General features: G+C 48.4%; 7 protein-coding genes across 9 annotated transcripts in view; 5 read left to right on the top strand and 2 right to left on the bottom strand.

Moving 5' to 3' along the window:
- Positions 1–17,921, bottom strand: part of LOC108158647 (pneumococcal serine-rich repeat protein) — a 75,521-nt gene that overhangs the window by 9,854 nt on the left and 47,746 nt on the right. For 2 of the 3 annotated variants that reach the window (XM_017291132.2, XM_033391409.1), the window contains exons 1-2: positions 639–805; positions 219–489 (exon numbers count right to left, since the gene is read on the bottom strand). In XM_017291132.2, the coding sequence (XP_017146621.1) occupies positions 219–489; positions 639–659 (292 nt within the window). In that variant the 5' untranslated portion in view covers positions 660–805. Of the gene's footprint in view, positions 1–218; positions 490–638; positions 806–1,507; positions 1,803–17,921 lie in introns of those variants that run through there. The other variant, XM_017291131.2, reaches the window with a different exon arrangement.
- Positions 5,462–6,601, top strand: LOC108158637. The gene is made up of 3 exons (XM_017291121.2): positions 5,462–5,862; positions 5,939–6,091; positions 6,153–6,601. The coding sequence occupies exons 1-3, from the start codon at positions 5,767–5,769 to the stop codon at positions 6,489–6,491; spliced, it is 588 nt and encodes a 195-aa protein (XP_017146610.1). The 5' UTR covers positions 5,462–5,766; the 3' UTR covers positions 6,492–6,601.
- Positions 7,177–8,294, top strand: LOC108158641. The gene is made up of 3 exons (XM_017291124.2): positions 7,177–7,275; positions 7,340–7,492; positions 7,556–8,294. Exons 1-3 carry the CDS (start codon positions 7,213–7,215, stop codon positions 7,898–7,900), a joined length of 561 nt encoding a protein of 186 aa, XP_017146613.1. The 5' UTR covers positions 7,177–7,212; the 3' UTR covers positions 7,901–8,294.
- On the top strand, positions 8,514–9,266 carry LOC108158643. The gene is made up of 3 exons (XM_017291127.2): positions 8,514–8,610; positions 8,675–8,827; positions 8,902–9,266. The coding sequence occupies exons 1-3, from the start codon at positions 8,548–8,550 to the stop codon at positions 9,244–9,246; spliced, it is 561 nt and encodes a 186-aa protein (XP_017146616.1). The 5' UTR covers positions 8,514–8,547; the 3' UTR covers positions 9,247–9,266.
- On the top strand, positions 9,800–10,520 carry LOC108158644. The gene is made up of 3 exons (XM_017291128.2): positions 9,800–9,878; positions 9,949–10,101; positions 10,154–10,520. The coding sequence occupies exons 1-3, from the start codon at positions 9,834–9,836 to the stop codon at positions 10,490–10,492; spliced, it is 537 nt and encodes a 178-aa protein (XP_017146617.1). The 5' UTR covers positions 9,800–9,833; the 3' UTR covers positions 10,493–10,520.
- On the top strand, positions 11,007–11,976 carry LOC108158642. The gene is made up of 3 exons (XM_017291125.2): positions 11,007–11,291; positions 11,351–11,503; positions 11,563–11,976. Exons 1-3 carry the CDS (start codon positions 11,226–11,228, stop codon positions 11,902–11,904), a joined length of 561 nt encoding a protein of 186 aa, XP_017146614.1. The 5' UTR covers positions 11,007–11,225; the 3' UTR covers positions 11,905–11,976.
- Positions 15,308–15,883, bottom strand: LOC108158645 (protein GSKIP homolog). Its single transcript, XM_017291129.2, has one exon. The coding sequence runs from the start codon at positions 15,791–15,793 to the stop codon at positions 15,452–15,454; it is 342 nt and encodes a 113-aa protein (XP_017146618.1). The 5' UTR covers positions 15,794–15,883; the 3' UTR covers positions 15,308–15,451.

Below are 17,921 nucleotides of genomic sequence, written 5' to 3'. Positions count from 1 at the left end.
ACAAAACAGAAGAGAGCGTGAGTGAGGAGCGGCGAGAGAGGGGAGAAAAAGATAGCAATTCGATTTGCAAGTAATACACAAATAGAAGGTAAGAACGGTGCTTGAGACTCTTCTCAGAGTGCGACCAGAAGAACGCGAAAACGGTAGAAGCTAGGCTAGGCTAGGTCGACACTTCGGGAATTGCATTTGCAGTACTTTCGCTCTTCTTTTTTACTTACTCGTGTGCTTCTTGCTGCTGCTGTTGTTGTGATTGCTCCTCTGATTATTCGCTGCCGTTGCCGTCACCTTCCCTTTGTTATTGTAATTCAACGTTTGATTCGTTGTTGTCGCTGCCGTCGCGTTACCCGTTGTTGCCGTCGCTGTTCCTGCTGCTGCTGCTGCTGCTGCCGCTGTCTGGATTGTTGCTGCGTTCGCTGCACTTAAATTAGCTAACAATTTGTTACTCTTAATATTGCTTTCCGTTGCTACGTTGCTGCTATTCAGGGCCACCTGCGAACACACGAAAAGGAATCAAAAAAAAAAATCAGTTGCAGCTGTATTAGTCCGTGTGGGTGTGTGCGTTTGTGTGCGTAAACGAAGGAATAGGACGCACCGAAATAATAGAAAAACTCGAAGCACTTCACTTTATTCCCCTTTACCTTGGAAAACTTCTTTTCCATTCCATTTCACTGGCCCCGATTACATACAAATATATTCTAATTATTTAAACTAAACCACAAAAACAATAAAAACGAACAATTTCTTTGGAATATTTTGCGCGAGCCTTCTGCGGCGTCCTTTTTCGTTTGGCAGAGCAGCAACGCTGCTGATGAAACTGAACGGGAAACCAAAAAAAAAAAAAAATATATAATATAAAAGAGCCAGAGAGCAACCACCGAAAACTGCACACACACACAGGCACGCACTGTGGACTATGGCACACACACACACACACTCAAGAGCGGGAGAGGAAGAGCAGAGAGAGGTAGAGCTGCCAGAGGGCAGAGGCAAGTAAACAAAACTCGCTTAGTGTTGGTAAACGCTCTTCGGCGTCGAAATACACCCATTTGTACCCCAGTACATTGCTATTGCTGTTAATAAATAAATAACTATGCGCGACAACTTTAAGTGATTTCGATTGTACTCGCCCGCCATCCCCCCCCGCCCCCCGCGGAAAACAATAAATCAGACAATGCTAAAACGCCGCTACTGCTGTCATAAACCAATGACATCAACATGCAGAACGTAGTTGAATTACTTTCCCTTTGCCTTTAACATTGCCTCTTTCTCGTCTCCGAGGCTACCTATCACCGTTCCCGCTTATCGCACACTGCAAAAGTCTAGTGGCCACTTGAGAAAGCAGGCAAAGCAGACCACCCCTCCCCTTCGAATGCCCTAAGAGCACTTGAGTAGCCAGAAATGATGACAATAAAATAATTACGGTCTTATCGCCCACTAGCGCAGAGTGGAATGAGTAAGGAGAAGTACAGGGTAGAGGGCAGGGGGCAGGGGGAACGACTATTCTCACCTTATTCGGGTGGTGGCTAGTGTTCGCCTCGTTACGTCTCATTGACTCCATGCAGACGCAAACGATCGGGCGGCCGCACTGCGCGGGCGGCCCAAAGTACTTCCAATAGTGCCTGGTAACGTGCAGGCAGCGGTGCTGTTTCTGCTGCTTTTCTTGGAGTTGGAGTTGTTGCTGTTGCTGTCGCGGACGTTACTGGGAAGATGGGGTTGTTGTTGCCGTTTAGTCGAGCTTTCCAGGCAACCACACAGGGAGACGCAGGGCCTCGGCCCTCGGGCCAAACTGTTCATTTTCAAAACTGCAAAGAGAGCGGAGAAACAAAAATTAATATGGAATAACAATATAATACACACAAATATAGTAGAGGCGGTCACTCTGAGGGGGCTATACTCTTATCACGTCGCCGCCTGTCAGTGTGCTTAAAGGTTACCCATACTGTGTGCTGTAATTTACAAGGGGGTTTCGGGGGGCACAGAGTAGGAGCAGCACCTTAACGACTCGGTAATTAAAGCACTTTGGCACAATTTACTGATAAGCGGCCTCTCTGGCATCTGGGCCCCTGCCCCCCGCCCCCCCGCCCTATCAAGAAGTGAAGTGCCTCGAATCATGATTTAACATGCGTGCTCAAGCACAGTAGCAGCTGCGATTTCGATTGCTGATAAGATATGTACAGCTCGCAACTCGCTGGGAAATCTCTGCCGTTGCCCACACACTCTCAACGCCATGACGTCATCGCTGTCAACTTTGGTTTTGGTTGGTTTTATTGCAAAATAAACACTGATTCCACTCAAGTGCCCAAAAGTTGTCAGAACTAGGGCTTAGAGCGGTTCGCTTGGCCTAATCCCCGCTTCTGTTGATCTTCAAAGCCAATATCATCTGCGAAACCATACGCACCGAAGGCGTTTGTTTTTATAAGGTGAAGCACTTCCGAGAGCTTCCTCTGTGCCAACAAAACATGTGATTCGAAGAGCGAATATGCCTCACCTTGCATAAAAATGCCTTGCTAGGCGACGGCGACTGCGAACACTCACTTGTGTGTGTGTGTGCGGCCGCTAATTGCCGTCCTGCTTCAGCAACAACAGAGAGTCGGTAGAGTCTACTGTTTTGTGCTCCCTTTTGTTGCTTGCTATTCAATTGATTGATAGGTTTGCCAGAATCTCTGTTGATCTCTCTTTTTTTTTTTTTAAACAACAACAACAATTAAATTTGCATGTGCTTAAAATTTTATGATAATTAAGTGGCAGACCCAGACGACAGCAAAACACGATTTGCGTGCGTGCGTGTGGGCCGCTCTGCCGGAGATCTGACTGATTGTTGTTGGTTCTGTTCACGTTCTCGTATGGGACACATAATTAATTGAGTTGTTGAGTTGTTGTTGTTGTTGTTGTTGTGGTTCCCAGCGCCCACACATTGCGTGTTTTTATACATACATAAATAACCAAATTCGAATATCAATCAAATTTCCATAACAAAAGCGAGGAACATACAAATTTACACTTCATATGCATATATCTCGTCCCTCTACCTCTTTGCACTCCGCCATTTAGTCAGGTCTTTGGTTGGTTTTACTGCTCGAGTGACCAAAAAATGTAAACAGATAAAATCAAATATATAAAAATCTCCCAAGCGGTTCAACCGATTTTTATAACATATTTGTATAATTGGAGCCAATTAATTGCGAGGAAACACGATAATGCCGTGTGATTCCAGAGCCCAAAGATAGCAACAAAGAGTAAAAATACTCCATGCAGTCACATTGTGGCAAGTCCGGCCGCGCAATGCTTTGCAAAACCACGAAAATCTGGCTGCTACTCGGGCTGCTTCACAACACCGTGGGCGAGGTGGGTAGAGGTGTGGAGACCTTCTTGTATCTTCACAGTCACCGGACCCAATCAGCCAGAATGGGGTGTACATTTAATCCTTAAGGTAACAGCTAAATTGTTTTAAGAAAATAAAAATTAAAGGCTTCTCCAAATGCGAATATTTGTACTCTCATTGTACTCTCCCTCTCCCTCTCCTTTGCACTCCGCCATTTAGTCGCTTATTTAATCACTTATTACACACTCAGCAGAAGAGATAATCGCACGTTTGACGCCCCACTCCGTGCCATGTGGGTGGCAAAGAGCTTTGTGGTATGTGGCATGTGGCGGGCTAGCTCCAAAAAGCACAACGAGCCAAGATGTGGATGTGGATGCTGTGGCTGTGGCTGGAAGCGGCAACACCGCATACAACAAACAACAAGATTGAAACACACCATAATTTAGACAAATCAATAAATTACTAATAGCCGCCGTTGCCGTTGCCGATGCCGTGCCCGTCGTTGCCCCTCCCCTTCCCGTTACCCCTCGATCCATGCTGCTGTCGTTCAACATTCCGATGAATCCCCGAGACATGGACCTGTGCAGGGAGTGGGGGGGAGAAGTGGAATTACAAGCAACCGCAGGCAGGTAACCGAAGCAGCAGAACACGAGAGAGAGAGAGAGAGACAGCAAGTCAAAGAGAGTGGGAGAGAGGAAGGCGAAGCACAGCACGGCCGAAGACAGGCACAAAGACAGCGCCGGTCATCGTTCAAGTCGTGTTTTAAATTGGGTCTGCGGCCAGCTAAACAAATCGAATGCCTCTCGACAGAAAGAGAGGGAAAACGAGAGAGCAGAGTGCAGAGAGTGGTAGTGGTAGTGGAAGGGGCCTGGCAACATCTTCTCGTTATGGCCCCAGTCCCTGTCTGCACGTACTAAACATCAAGAAGTAACCAAGCCAAAAGACGAGACAGCAGCAGCAGCAGCAGGAGGAGAGCGTGGGGAAGTTCAAGATTTACGGCAACATCGTTGTCGAATCGCTCGGATTCATCGTCGTCGTCGTCGTCGTCGTCATCGTCATCGTCTCTGCCTCTGCCGCTGCTTCGCTTCTGCTGCTACTTCTGCTGTCGCTGCTTCTGCTGCTGTTGCTGTTGTACACGATTGATCCTCTGCGGTTGCTAAATGAACGCCTCCGGGGAGTTGCCAGTGCGCTTTTATTAGCGTCTCTCAGCCCCTATCCCTTCCAGCCCAGAAAACTCTTCTTCTGTTTTGATTCGTTCGAATCGCGATAATTTGATTTTGTACAAGATCACACACACACACACACATATTCGATTATTCGATTGCGTTGGTGGGGCGGCACTTTAGGCTCCAGATGCCCAGGGCCTGGGGGGCGGCGGCTGCCCATCGGATCCCAGCGTTCAATTAAATTAAGTGCAACAGCAGATCCCCGACACGACGCCCCGAAGTGTAGGCAGCTCAAGTGCCGATCATGCCACTTGGACGAGGGTCGAGCCTGGGATCGGTACGGGGACGGAGCACTTCAAGGGGGTAGGACCACATTCAATTGCCTCTTCAATATATTGATCACTTGAGTCGCTCCGCAACTCTTGTGTGCACTTGGGTCTGGGCCCCTTTACATCCACTGATAGTGCAGTGCCAGCCAAACCAGCATTTATGACTTTATTCTCTCGACAGATCTTTTGTTTAGCCATCGCGTATAATTTTTTGCCTACAATTATGAGAGCTCTCTTTGTTGTGGTTACGCCACATATCTCTGTGATACCCAACGAATGACAAACGGGAAGGGTATATAGAAATGAGATCCAGACCCAGACCCGTCGATGCTCTCCCATCGAAGAACGGGTTGGTCAGAGTTAGTAGTAATTATCAATAATTCCGTGTTCTGTGTATTAAATAATAATATTATCATTTTAATAAAACAAGAGCTCGAAATTCCCCTTACTGGTCGGTCGCAAACCGAATCGATTTGGTGGAATTCCCGTATTCGTTTCGCTCGTTCCGTTAGCGTTAGAATCGGTGTCTCAGCTCTCTCATTACATCGAATTGCTCGCTCGAAACGAACTGAACGAAGCAGGGGTGGTATCTTCAGAGCCTAAAATTTCGTTTTTTTTTTCTCGCTCACTCTCTATTGGATTTTCTCTCAGAGAGAACGAAAACGAAACACACAAAGTTTGCTGGCACGAAGCCAAAACATTTTCTTGCTTTACACTGAAAAAAAATGTACTCGCTCTCGGTTTTTAATGATTCGGGGAAATCGGAATCTGAATTCGATTCGTGTCGATCATGAATACTATGCACTTTTGTCTAATTGTATGGCTCGTGCTGTACCCAGATGTAAAACCTACATGTGACACGAAGATAGCGTGCATATCGTGATTGGAGATGAGTTAGGACCAGATTGTTGGCTGGTTAGCACTATAAAAGCCACAAAGCTGTGCCACTATGTCACAATTGTTGGCCAAAATGTTGCCCCGCTCGTTGCGATCGTTCTCTGGACTTTGCCTGGTACTTCTGGTCGCGCAGAGCTGCAACAGTGCGGTAAATATCTCCCCCGTGGACGCTGTTCGAGTGATCAAATGACCAACACTTGTCCCCCCCCCCCCCCATTGAACAGCGCAAATGGGACTACGAGCCAATGTCCATCACCACCCACTCCTCGGACGAGAGCAAGCTTAAGATCGAAGGCAAAATCGATCGGGTCAATCGCGGCGAGTTCGCCATTTCGGCCACAATCGAATTCCGCTACCTTCTCGATGATACGGTCATGGTAGGTATAAATGAGAGAGTCTTCTGATTGATGCCTGATCGATCCTCTTCCGCTTGATCAGGTGGAGGCGACCGCCTATCGCAGTTCGTCGGGACAGGAGAGTGACTACAAGTTGGTCCCCTTCGCCATTCCTAAGCAGCCCTACGAGGATTTCCTAAACACCCACTACAAGGACATGGTGATCGAGAACCTGGGCAGCTGCTCGAACCTGCCCCAGTTCGAGGACAAGTTCGTGCCCCCGTGGCCGCAGAAGATCTACAACTTGGACAAGTGCGTGGCCGACAACGACGGTTTCCCCGAAGTTCTGCCCCTGGGCTTCTATAAAATAATCCTCACCTTCACGGGACCCGTTGAGTGGGGAATGACAATTATTGTGAAAGTGACAAGCAAACTGATGTGATATTCCAATGCGAAGGAACCCGAATGGACAACTCTCTTTAACCAATACATTTAGAAATTTTGTAACGCTATACAGAATATTAATAAAATATACAGGCTCAAATTCCTTGTCGAAATCATCGGATCCAGTAGATCGATAGTGCAAAATGAAAATGCTTGTCAGGAGAGGATTTTTATACCGTCGATTCACTCGAAGAGTTTAGATCTCGAAGCGCCCCCTTCCGCCCACACAAGTGACTATATTCTGTGGCATCCACAATTGTGGCCATGTCTAGCAGATTGCCGAATCTGGCTTAGATCGGATCATTATTATAGCCAGGAGGAACAAATGAAACTGTAGTGGCTAAGCTACCCCTTCTATCCTTCCGTCTCTCTCTTCCACACACTCTTCATCGTGTAGGGTGCGCCCTCTGGTGGAAGGAGCGCGATAAAACGTTGTGGCGTTGTTGTTAGTATAGAAAAAAAGATACAGATGTAAAAAGAAATGTGCACAAAATGAAAACTGATCAGAAATAAATCAAATAAGCTCACAAATATACTGACTGTTCGTTTTCCATTAATCCCGGCTAAAATAGTTTGGGTAATGATGTTGTAAATGGGGCAAATTAATTGCCAGGAAACACGATAATTCCGTGTGATTGCAGAGCACAAAGATAGCACCCAAGGGTATAAATACTCCATCCGCAGTCACATTGTTGCAGATCCAACGTCCAAGTCGCGCCATGCTTTTTAAAACCTTCAAAATCTGTCTGCTTCTCGGGCTGCTCCACGGCACTGTGGGCGAGGTAGGTAGAGGTGTGGTGACCCCCCAACAGCAGAGTCCTCACATAATCTACGGTCAAATTCTAGAGAAAATGGGACTACGAGCCCGTGTCCATAGAAACCTACAGCACGGATGAGAGTAAGCTGAAGGTCGAATCCAAAATCGATCGTCTGAAGCGCGGAGAGTTCGGAATTTCGTGCGCCGTGGAGTGGAAATACGATACAGATGAGACCACAATGGTGGGTGATCCGACCCACTGAAATCACATTCGATCTTTCAATCTTTTAATCCAATCGCCGCAGGTCGAGGCCAGTGCTTACCGCAGCAATTCCGGGGCGGAGAACGACTATAAGGTCCTGCCCTGGTCTATACCCAAGCAGCCCTACTATGAGTATCTCAACACTTACTACAAGGACGTGCTCATCAAGAACCTTGGCCACTGCTCGAATCTGCCGCAGTTCGATGGGAAGTTCCAGCCGCCGTGGCCGAAGGACAACTACCTGGTCGACAAATGCGTGATCGACGGCGAGGGGCTTCCGGAAGTTGTTCCGCCCGGTTTCTACAAGATCATATTCATAATAAGCGGACCCGATCAGCCTGAATGGGGTTTCACTGTAGTCCTTAAGGTGACAGCTAAACTTTTTTAGACAACTGTTTTTCGGATTCGGAAAGAATATAGAAATTTCCACACATTTGGGATACCAACATCTACCGACAGATCCCACACTTATGTGGAAAGTGCAATTACAATTGTAGAAAGTACTAGGATATAGATAACTAGAAGCTTCGAAGCTGTAAGATAAAACCCAAGGGTATAAAAAGTGTACTTCTTGCCAGAACCTGGCTTTTGTGGTGGGGATTTCTGGTGGAAGTGGATGTGTGTAACACCCAGAAGGAAGCGCTTCCGACACCATAAAGTATATATATTCTTGATCAGCATCAACAGTCATGTCGATATACCCATGTCCGTCCGTCCGTGCGTGTAAAGAAAAATGGAAACTGATGAAATCTAGTATATCAAAATCTCCCAAACAGTTCGTCCGAATTTTTTCGAATTTAGATTATTTTAAATAAATAAAGTGGGGCCGCGGCAAAGGCAGCGGCTCACAACGTTCCCCTTCGTTTTTCATTAATCCCGGCTTAAATAGTTTGGATAACGATATTATAATTGGGGAAAATTAATTGCGAGGAAACACGATAGTTCCGTGTGATTGCAGAGCCCAAAGATAGCACCAAAGGGTATAAATACTCCATCCGCAGTCACATTGTTGCAGATCCAACTCCAAGTCGCGCCATGCTTTGCAAATCCATCAAAATCTGGCTGCTACTCGGGCTGCTCCACGGCACCGTGGGCAAGGTAGGTAGAGGTGTGGTGACCTCCCAGCAACAGAATCCCCACATAATCCACTGTTGAATTGTAGAAACACTGGGACTACGAGCCCGTGTCCTTAGTTACCTACAGCACGGATGACAGCCAGATGAAGATCGAGTCCAAAGTCGATCGTCTGAAGCGCGGAGAGTTCGGCCTTTCGTGCACCTTGGAGTGGAAATACGATATTGATGAGACCACAATGGTGGGTGACCCAAGGGGTAGTGACCAACATCCAACATCTTTCAATCGTTCAATTCTTTAATCCAACCACCGCAGGTCGAGAGCAGCGCTTACCAAAGCTCTTCTGGTGCGGAGAAGGACTATAAGGAGCTGCCGTGGGCTGTACCGAAGCAAACCTTCTATGAGTATCTCGACAAGTACTACATGGACGTGGCCATCCCGAACCTTGGCCACTGCTCGAATCTGCCGCAGTTCGAGGGCAAGTTCCAGCCGCCGTGGCCGAAGGACACCTACCACTTGGACAAATGCGTCTTCGATGGCGATGGGCTTCCGGAAGTTCTTGCACCCGCTTTCTACAAGATTGTCTTCACAGTCACCGGGACAAATCAGCCTGAATGGGGTTTCACTGTAGTCCTTAAGATAACCAATAAAATGTTCTAGAAAAATAGATTTCAATTTCCCCACATTTGGGATATCAATACTCGAAAGTCGAAACTTCTATTCTTTGCACGATGACGGGGAGGTCTGGACCTTCACGAATGACTAGAGTCCTCCCCGAATCCCTGACCTCACTCCACCTTGGAGTGAATGTAAGAGACAGATCAGACCACAAACACATCCAACATTCAATCCATTCACAGGCCAAGAGAGCTGCTTGCCGCAGAAGCTACTACTACGTGTCCTGTGTCCATTTCCAGGGAAAGATCCAGTCGCCTTGGTTTCACTCTAGTCCTTCATTTATTCGCTAACGATCGAAACGGTTCGAAGAATTGGGCATGGCATCAAAAAGTTGTTCTTGTTCCGGACACGCAAGATGTCGTTGTCGAATACTATATTCGACATATTTCCTGTCTCGGTATACAAGTATAATTTGATAATTACTGCAGCCACGCGCCGCATTCGACTGGAATATATATCCACCGATCGTGGGCTATATAGGTGCCTGTTCGATGCAATCAGTTTTCAGTTTCAGTTTTTGCAAGATGTTCTCCCGCTGCCCGGTGCCGCTCTCGTTCGCCGGCCTTTGGATGTGGATGTGGATGGTCCTGATGGTCCATAGCTCCATGGGAGAGGTACAGATAGATAGAGCATGATAACATGCCCCAGAATAATGCCCAAACGATCCACTCCACCCACAAACAGCGCAACTGGGAATACGAGCCCTTGTCCATAGCTGCCTTCAGTTCGGACGAGAGTCTGCTGAAGATTGGAGCGAGGATCGATCGGTTGAAGCGCGGCGAGTTCGCCTGTTCGATGACCGTCGACTGGAACTACGATCCGGATGAGAACACAATGGTAGGTGGCCAACTCAGACGGCTTTTGGCTACTGCACTCAACCTCTCTCTAGATCGAGGCCGATGCGTATCACAGCAGCTCGGGCGTTGAGAGCGACTACAAGATCCTGCCCTGGTCCGTTCCCCAGCAGCCCTTCTTTGAGTTCCTGAACGGCTTTTACAAGGACGCCTTCATCAAGAACGTCGGCCACTGCTCCAATTTGGTCCAGTCCGAGGGCGACTACGCCCCGCCCTGGCCCAGGAACGTCTACACGCTCGACAAGTGCGTGGTCAACGGCGATGGGCTGCCAGAAATAGTCCCCGAGGGGTTCTACAAGATCGTCTACAAGGCCAGCGGCCAGGTGGATTGGGGCTGCATCCTCATTGTGAAGATCACCACAAAATTGATCTAATAAAGAGCCGAATGGTCAATGCAGCAAGAGTTCCCTGGCACCACTTTGTATCTCTCAGATCTCTCTTAAGCGATATATTTTATTATGATCTGGTGGTGGGGACAATCGTCCAAGTCCTCCAAAGCTTTGGGTTACTTCAGACAGACGACTCTTGAGGCTTGATCTTAAATCGCATGATCTTTGGTGGCCATTGCCCTTCTGTTGATCTCGTTCTGCTTTAAAGAAATACGCAAATCGCCTTGCCCATCTCCCGAGGACTTTCCGCACTTCAATTGGGAACTGCATGTTCCAAAGATGTTCTGAGCCCTCATCTGGGTGTACGGGGTGCTGGGTGGTTGTTGAGAAAAACCATCTAGGGGCATGGCCATGAGACAGCGTCCTGTAATGTAAGGGTGTAAGGCCTCTCCACGGCACAGAAGAGTGTCTCTAATGCAGAGAAATGTGTAGATCAGAGAGATCAACCATTTGAGAGTCAAAACAAGCTAGATTCTATAATAATAGCTTTGATTTCGAGCTGGCATTTTACTAAACCATGTAAAAGGGAGCAAAACCCAATGTTAAGTCCGCCATAATCCATTCCTAATCCAGATTGGAGCGGGGAACATGATCTGTTCGTGTTTGCGATTGTAATTGCCAGTGTAATTCGGATCCGCTAATTATACTCTCCATTGTATGTGTATATAAGGCCTGATGCCAACGGAACCTGTCCAACAGTTGTTGTTGTGTTTGGGATATGTTGTCATACATCATTCCGTTGCTGATCGTTTCTTCGGCCTTGTACGATGGCTGTGCCGCAAAGGTGAGCCCCAAGGACACACACCAGATACAAATACATAGTTTGATCGATGAAATCTATAGAAAAACTGGGAATGTGAACCCCAATCGGTCAGCGTGTATTCCACCAACGCAAGCGTCTTGGATATTCAGGTGAGAATGGAGCGGGTGGGCCGCACGGGGTTTTACTTCTCGGGAAACGTTTACTGGAACCTCGAGATCGACGACAGCGTCATGGTGAGTGACTACTATTATTCTGAACGACCTACATTGACGAGTGTGTTCGGTGTTTTTAGCTGGAGGTGGTGCTCTACCGGAGCACAACCGGCGACGAAAGTGACTACAAGCTGACCCCCATGTCGATTCGCAGGCAGACATTCATCGAATACCTAAACACCTACTACAAGGACATGGTGATCAAGAATCTGGGCGACTGCTCCGATCTGCCGCAGTACGAGGACAAGTATGTGCCGCCGTTCCCGATGAAAACCTACACCCTGACCCGCTGCACCGTCAATGGCAAGGGGATGCCACAAGTCCTTCTCGCCGGATTCTACAAGATTCTGATCACGATCAGCCACGCGACCGTGATCCAAAAGGTGGAAGTCATTATTAAAATCACAAATACGATGTTGTGAACAGTCGCACTTATCCGTTAAATAAATGCAAGCAAAAACAACCTCCTAGAAATGTCGGTCCGAGGGTCCCAGAGTCCCAGAGTCCCAGGGTCCCAGGGTGCCAGGGTGCCAGGGTCCCAGAGTTTTTGAGCCGAATTCCAGCTGCGAGTGTCGTTATTCCTGTCCCAAAATGGCTTGCGGATGAGTCAAGTTGGCCAGGTAGAAACCGACCAGAATCGCCTCTGTGGCACGGCATCGAGTAGGCCACTGCTCGAGTGTGAAATTGGCAAGACATGTTTGGAAATTGTTGTGGCAAAGAGTGTTTGGAGGCGTGTGCACGTTGGCCAAAAAGTGCCAATGTGTCTTGCCTTTCAGGGGAAACTCTGTGGCACAGTTGCACAGTTGCAGCGGCTAATTTATTGCAAATTGTTAAAAGCCGCAGCCCATGCTGTTGCCTCTGCTACTGCTGCTGCTCCTTCTGGCTGTCAACTGATGACAGCCGCCTGGCTGCCTCCCCTCGCTGCCCCACAACTGTGTTCGGTGCTGTGTTTTTCCCATTTTCAGCCAGCCCAGCTCCATTTGCTGCCCCAAAATTTACGTTGCGACTGCATGGGAACTGCTTGAACTGCTGCCAAATGAAGTCCTCTATTGGAGGCAGCTGCGAAATACCCCGGGGTTCCTCGTGGCCCCAAAGCACAATCGTTGAATGTCGCCCAGTGATTCGCTGTACAATCGCTGGAACTATGTATCCTATATATTCCACTTTGGCACAGTTGAACCCTGGAATCCCTTTTACTATCAGGAAAACGCAGAATCATAGAGAAAGATCATATCTACCAGAGTTTCAAATCTGGACTAGATCGGATCAATATTATAGCCAGAAGGAATAAATGAAATTGCACAGTTTCTCCCTCTCCCTCTCTCTCGCACACACACTCTTCTTCGTGCAATGTGCGTGCTCTGTCGGAGGGGAGCGGGATAAAACGACTGCTGTTGTAGTGAGAATAGAGAAAAAGAGACAAATTTAACGAAAAATGGAAAGAGAAAAATCCATTCGTTGAATCAAATATATTTTATAAATTGGCGAATGAACAGAACCAGACAATTGCATTTCCATTCATTTATTTATATTATACATATTTCAATCTACAATCAATTGACGGAATTACAACAGTAATTGAACAATAAATGAATATTAGCCAGAGGAGTATCCAAAATACAACAACTTCGGGTGCACCGTGTGATTAGCATATGGAAAATGTTCAATTTAAGCGCTAATCAGCTACGGATACCCCCTGTCCGGCATACCCCTGGGCCGTGCCACAGTCACGACAGTATCTGGCAATAAATTGTTATCTGACATCAAATAATTACAACGTTTTCGGCCAGACAAAATCGTTGTTGTCGCTGTTGTTGTAGTTGTTGTTGTTGTTGTTGTTGTTGCTGCTGTTGACGGCTGCCTGCCGCCAAAGTTTAGCCGCCAATTTGAGTGCCAATAAAGCGCGTGTGCGCCATAGAAAAGAGATTTCATTTTCAAAACCTGGCGACAGCCCGACAGACCGGCGGATGGATTGATTTTGCCAGGGATAGAGCTTTGTTGCTGTCGCTGCTGCCTTTGCGCTAATTAACCAAAAACGCAGCCAATTAGTTCGAAAAGTGGCAGAGCGCAATGGAAAATGGGTGGAGGGGCACAGGGAAATGGGGAAATGGGTGGCAAGGGGCAAACAAGTTTTGATTTTGCGATTGCTCTTTGAGGCGGAACCTGTTTGCTGATTTCCATTCGATCTGGCTTTTAATCCGCGTAGACTCTCGTCCCCCCACTTGGATCATCCGAACGATGGGGGAGATTTATAGCCTGCTTGCCGTTCAATTCGGATCTCGATTGTGATTGGATTACGACACGAATGCAAAATCCAGCAAAATGAGGTACAATTCTCTGTTCAAATCCATCCATTTTTGTGGTTATCTGTCCCCAAATCGGGGTTTTTGAATATTTTGGGGCTGTATTGGAAATTTCAAGTATGAGGCATGCAGGCCCACAACCTTCGACCTCTCGTGCATGCTGCTCGTGCCTGTGGGCGACTCCTGGTATCCTTTAAGATGGCTAAAACAATCCGATCCAATTAGCAGTAGCATTTTGTTAGTTGATTAATCTACTCCACACCGGTATGTCCTTTTCTACGTGTTTTCCTTTGGCCAAACCAAAAATTGACTGCGAATAATTCATTGATTGAGAATTTCCAAAATGAAAAGCATGAAGATGGGGCACAGGGCAGGGCAGGGCAGGGCAGGGCGGGGCTGGGCAGGCAAAGGTTAAATTATGTCTGCGTTCGACGGGATGCGGCTATAATAAACAAACATCGGAGCACACACGGAGCTTTTCGAGCTGCCACAAAGGGGGAGGGGGCAGGGAATGGCGTGGCGTGGGGCAAGCTGCGGCGGATAGTCAGTCAGAATGCAAAGCTTGTTAAAATTCATGTAATGCATTAACAGAGAACAACAACCACAAATTACACACACACACACACACACACACAGACGAGAGGGAGGAACCCGGGGAGACAGGGATTGAGGGATTCAGGGATACTGCAACGCGGCACAGAGGCAAAAGGCCGACGGGCTGCAATGAAAAGGCAATTAAAGCGCAGCAGGATCGGATGTGCAGTGGAGGAGGGGGTGAGTCCCAGGGCCCCAAGGGGTGGGGGAGGGGATAGGAGACTGCTGCTGGAGGTTGCTGCTGCTGTGGCCGTTGCAGCAATCAATTGCATGCTTCAATGGACAAATATACGAGCATAGACAAGTGGAGAGCCCGGCCAGATAGACATGGCCGATACGAACGCCGTAGCAAATGCGTTCGCCCAGCCGTCCCCATCTGTCTGTGTATGTGTGTGTGTGTGTCAAGCATTCGTCGCTTTAGCCTCTGTCTCCGTCTCTGTCTCCGTCTCCGTCTCCGTCTCTGCCTCTGCCTCGGTCGTTGTCCGTGGCAGACAGCGGCAGGACGGACGGCAAGCGGCTAGATGGACTCAACTAGATAAAACCTTAGTTGGCATGGACCCCAGACCCCAGAGCCCAGAGCCCGGAGCCCAGTAGAGGAGGGAATGGAGGAGCATGCTGCATGTTGCCTGTAGCTGGGGCTTGAGTTTGAGTTTTGGACTTGGGTTGGGTGCTCCATCCAAAGTCTGCATCTTCATTGGCAGCAACAGCAACAGCAGCAGCAGTCAAGTGGAACGGCAAAAACTTGTTAACTTTTTGCTACAAAAGGTTCGAAGAGTGCCAAGTTGAGTCAATCAACTTGCAGCAGTGTTGCCCCTTGCCCCTTGCCGCTGCCGCTGCCGCTGCCTGCTGTCTGCTGTCTGCTGCCTGCTGCCTGCCAGTGTGGCTGTGGCACCGTCCACTCGTCCTCTCACTTGGCAGCAATTAATCAAAAGACCAGCTCCAAATCGGTGCCCAGGCTGGGAGCTTTATTATTGCAATCAAGTCATTTACCTGCCCCAAAGTTGTGCCTGCAGCCGTGGCTGGGGCACAGACGTTTAATTATCACTTTTGGCAGCAATTAACAGACAGAAATTTAGCGAGCCACGCCCCCTCCGCCACTGCTGGGGGTGGTGGGGCGACCGCGACTCTCAGCCACCTCCGCGTAGAGCGGACTGATCGCGGCCAGCAGACGATGGGCGGACACATAGACCTGGTCGCAGCTGCTGACCCCGTCCTGGATGCAGTCAAAGTCGTAGCCCACGATCCGGAAGCCGGCGAAGCTCAGTTCGATGCAGTAGATCTCCTGCTCCAGGGTCCGCAGATTGAGGTACGCCACCCGATCGTTGTGCGGCAGGTACTCGGCCACAAGCAGGTGGTCCGCGCACTCCTTGAACGCTGCGGCCATCTGCGAGGCCTCACTGTACGCGTCGAACATGGCAAAAGTTTTCAGCTTTTCCAAGGGAAATAAAATCCCTTGCTTGCTACGATACCCCTTCTGGTCAAACTTCGAGACGAGATCAATCGAGTTTCGGCTTCCATTTGTCATGAGTGGGAAGCCAACTACTGAGAGTGCCCGGGAGAGAGCAGCAGCGCAAACGAAGAGAGCAGCGAGCGATCGGGAGCAGGGCAGAGAGCGGAACGAAGAATTAGGAACACAAAAATATATGCCATTGATTACGAAACACAGCCCAATTTTCTACTCAAAGACCTAATTGCTTTTTCCATTGCATTTTGTCACACTGTGCGGTAGAGGGTCTTGGCAGGGCTTGAGGGGGGAGAACCATAAAGAACAAATAAGGCAGCGAGCAGCTTGAGAATCTCTACTCCGCCTCTCCTCTCTTGAAGACATTTTTCCGTATTATGCATCCGCTTAACTCCTCCCTACTGCCCCCCACCGCTCGGCAAACCCCCAACCCCAACCCCAGCCCAAGCTCAAGTGCTCCGTGTCCTAGGGGTCTTTTGCTGCTGCAGCGAAAGAAAACAAAAAGGACAAGAGACCAAAGACTCGTCGGCTCAGACTCATGACAGCCGGAGAAGAGGAGTGAGAGGGGTAGCCTGTCTTGGTGTGATTTGGCAGCACACACACACACACGAAAGGCAGCGGCAGCATCTTTTTTTTTCTGCTGATGAAGTTGAACAATTTCAGATACCAGAGCCCCAGCAAGCAAGCAGTGCAGGAGAGAAGGTAAGCGAACGGCGGAGCAGCCAGAGAGAGGAGGACAGGGGCCTGAGGGTGATGAGGGGAGAAGATAGAGGTTAGCAAAACGGACAGAGAAGACAGTCAGGGACGGACAGGACAGTGCTGGTGCTGAGCCCAAGCCCGTGCCCATTGCAGGCAGTCCGGGCAACGTTGTTGGCCCCGGCCCGGCTACTAGGCAGAGTTTCTTCCACCTCCACCTCCCGCTTTGCCTTGCCCTCTTCCTCCTTCTGTTAACAAACAATCAAGATGCTAAAAATGAAAAACTTTTTCTGACGACGGCACACACGCAAATTTTTGTTAAATTTTTCCCTTTTTCCTTTCCCTGCGCGACAAAATATTGTAGTTGATGAATTATGCGACAGCTGCCCAAGGAAAACTGTTATTCGGAGCCACGAACCGAAGAGAAAAGTTCAATTTCAATTCATTTTAATTGCGCCGACAGTTTACGGTAAAAGGCCTGGGCCGCCGCGCTCTCTTGTGCTCTCTGATGGGCGACCCGGCCTGCAATCAATTGAATAAACCGAGAGAGAGAGAGGGAGAGAACCAGAGAGCATGACCATAAGCCGAGTGCAACTCTTTTTTTTACTTTGCCCAAACCCGAGTACGACTTCGACTCCGAGTCTGAGACTGTGCCTGCCATTCAGCTGCCTTTCTCCATTCCCCCTGCCACGACGACACTTCTTCGGATGTCGAAGCTTGTGATACCCTCGCAGATCGATGATACAGGCAGCGCATTGTTGTAACGATTGTTTGCATCGAAATCACAATACCCTCCATCGGCGAGGGTATACCAATTGTCGGTGATTTATGAGCGCCTTTTGCGCTTTAAATTGAATTCAATATTTTGCAAAACGCTTCAGGCAAAGTAGCAGCGGCAACAACAACAGCAAATTGTTAACAACCAACTCTTTTGTTGTATTCGTTGACAGTTGCACTTTGTGTCTGTATGTATGTATGTGTGTACGGCGGGCGATTGCACATTTCATGGCTTTCTTTTTTCGCGCATTTTGTGTGTGCCTGCTTGCCTGCTGAGAATTGATTTTTCTTTCCTCTTCGCTCATTGTGTGAGTGTTTGTAAGTGTGTGTGTGTGTGGGCAGACCGAGGTGTGAAAGGCGTCGAGTGGGAGTGCCTTGAATTGAGCTGTATTTTTTGTTGTTGTATTTCCCCCTCCTGTACACTGTACAGTTACGAACCCACGCGACACGGAAACAAAACAAATGTACCAAGCGAGGGAAAAACGCGGAATCACTGGAAAATTGTCGAGTTTTCGTTTGGTTTAATGAACTTCAACTATTTAAGCCATTTGAGGGCATTCATCGGTGGTTCAGTGGTTACAAGAACACTTTTTTTTTTACTGGAAAT

This window comes from Drosophila miranda, chromosome 3, assembly GCF_003369915.1.
Source record: "Drosophila miranda strain MSH22 chromosome 3, D.miranda_PacBio2.1, whole genome shotgun sequence".
NCBI classification, from domain to species: domain Eukaryota; kingdom Metazoa; phylum Arthropoda; class Insecta; order Diptera; family Drosophilidae; genus Drosophila; species Drosophila miranda.
This window is presented reverse-complemented; position numbering and strand designations above follow the sequence as displayed.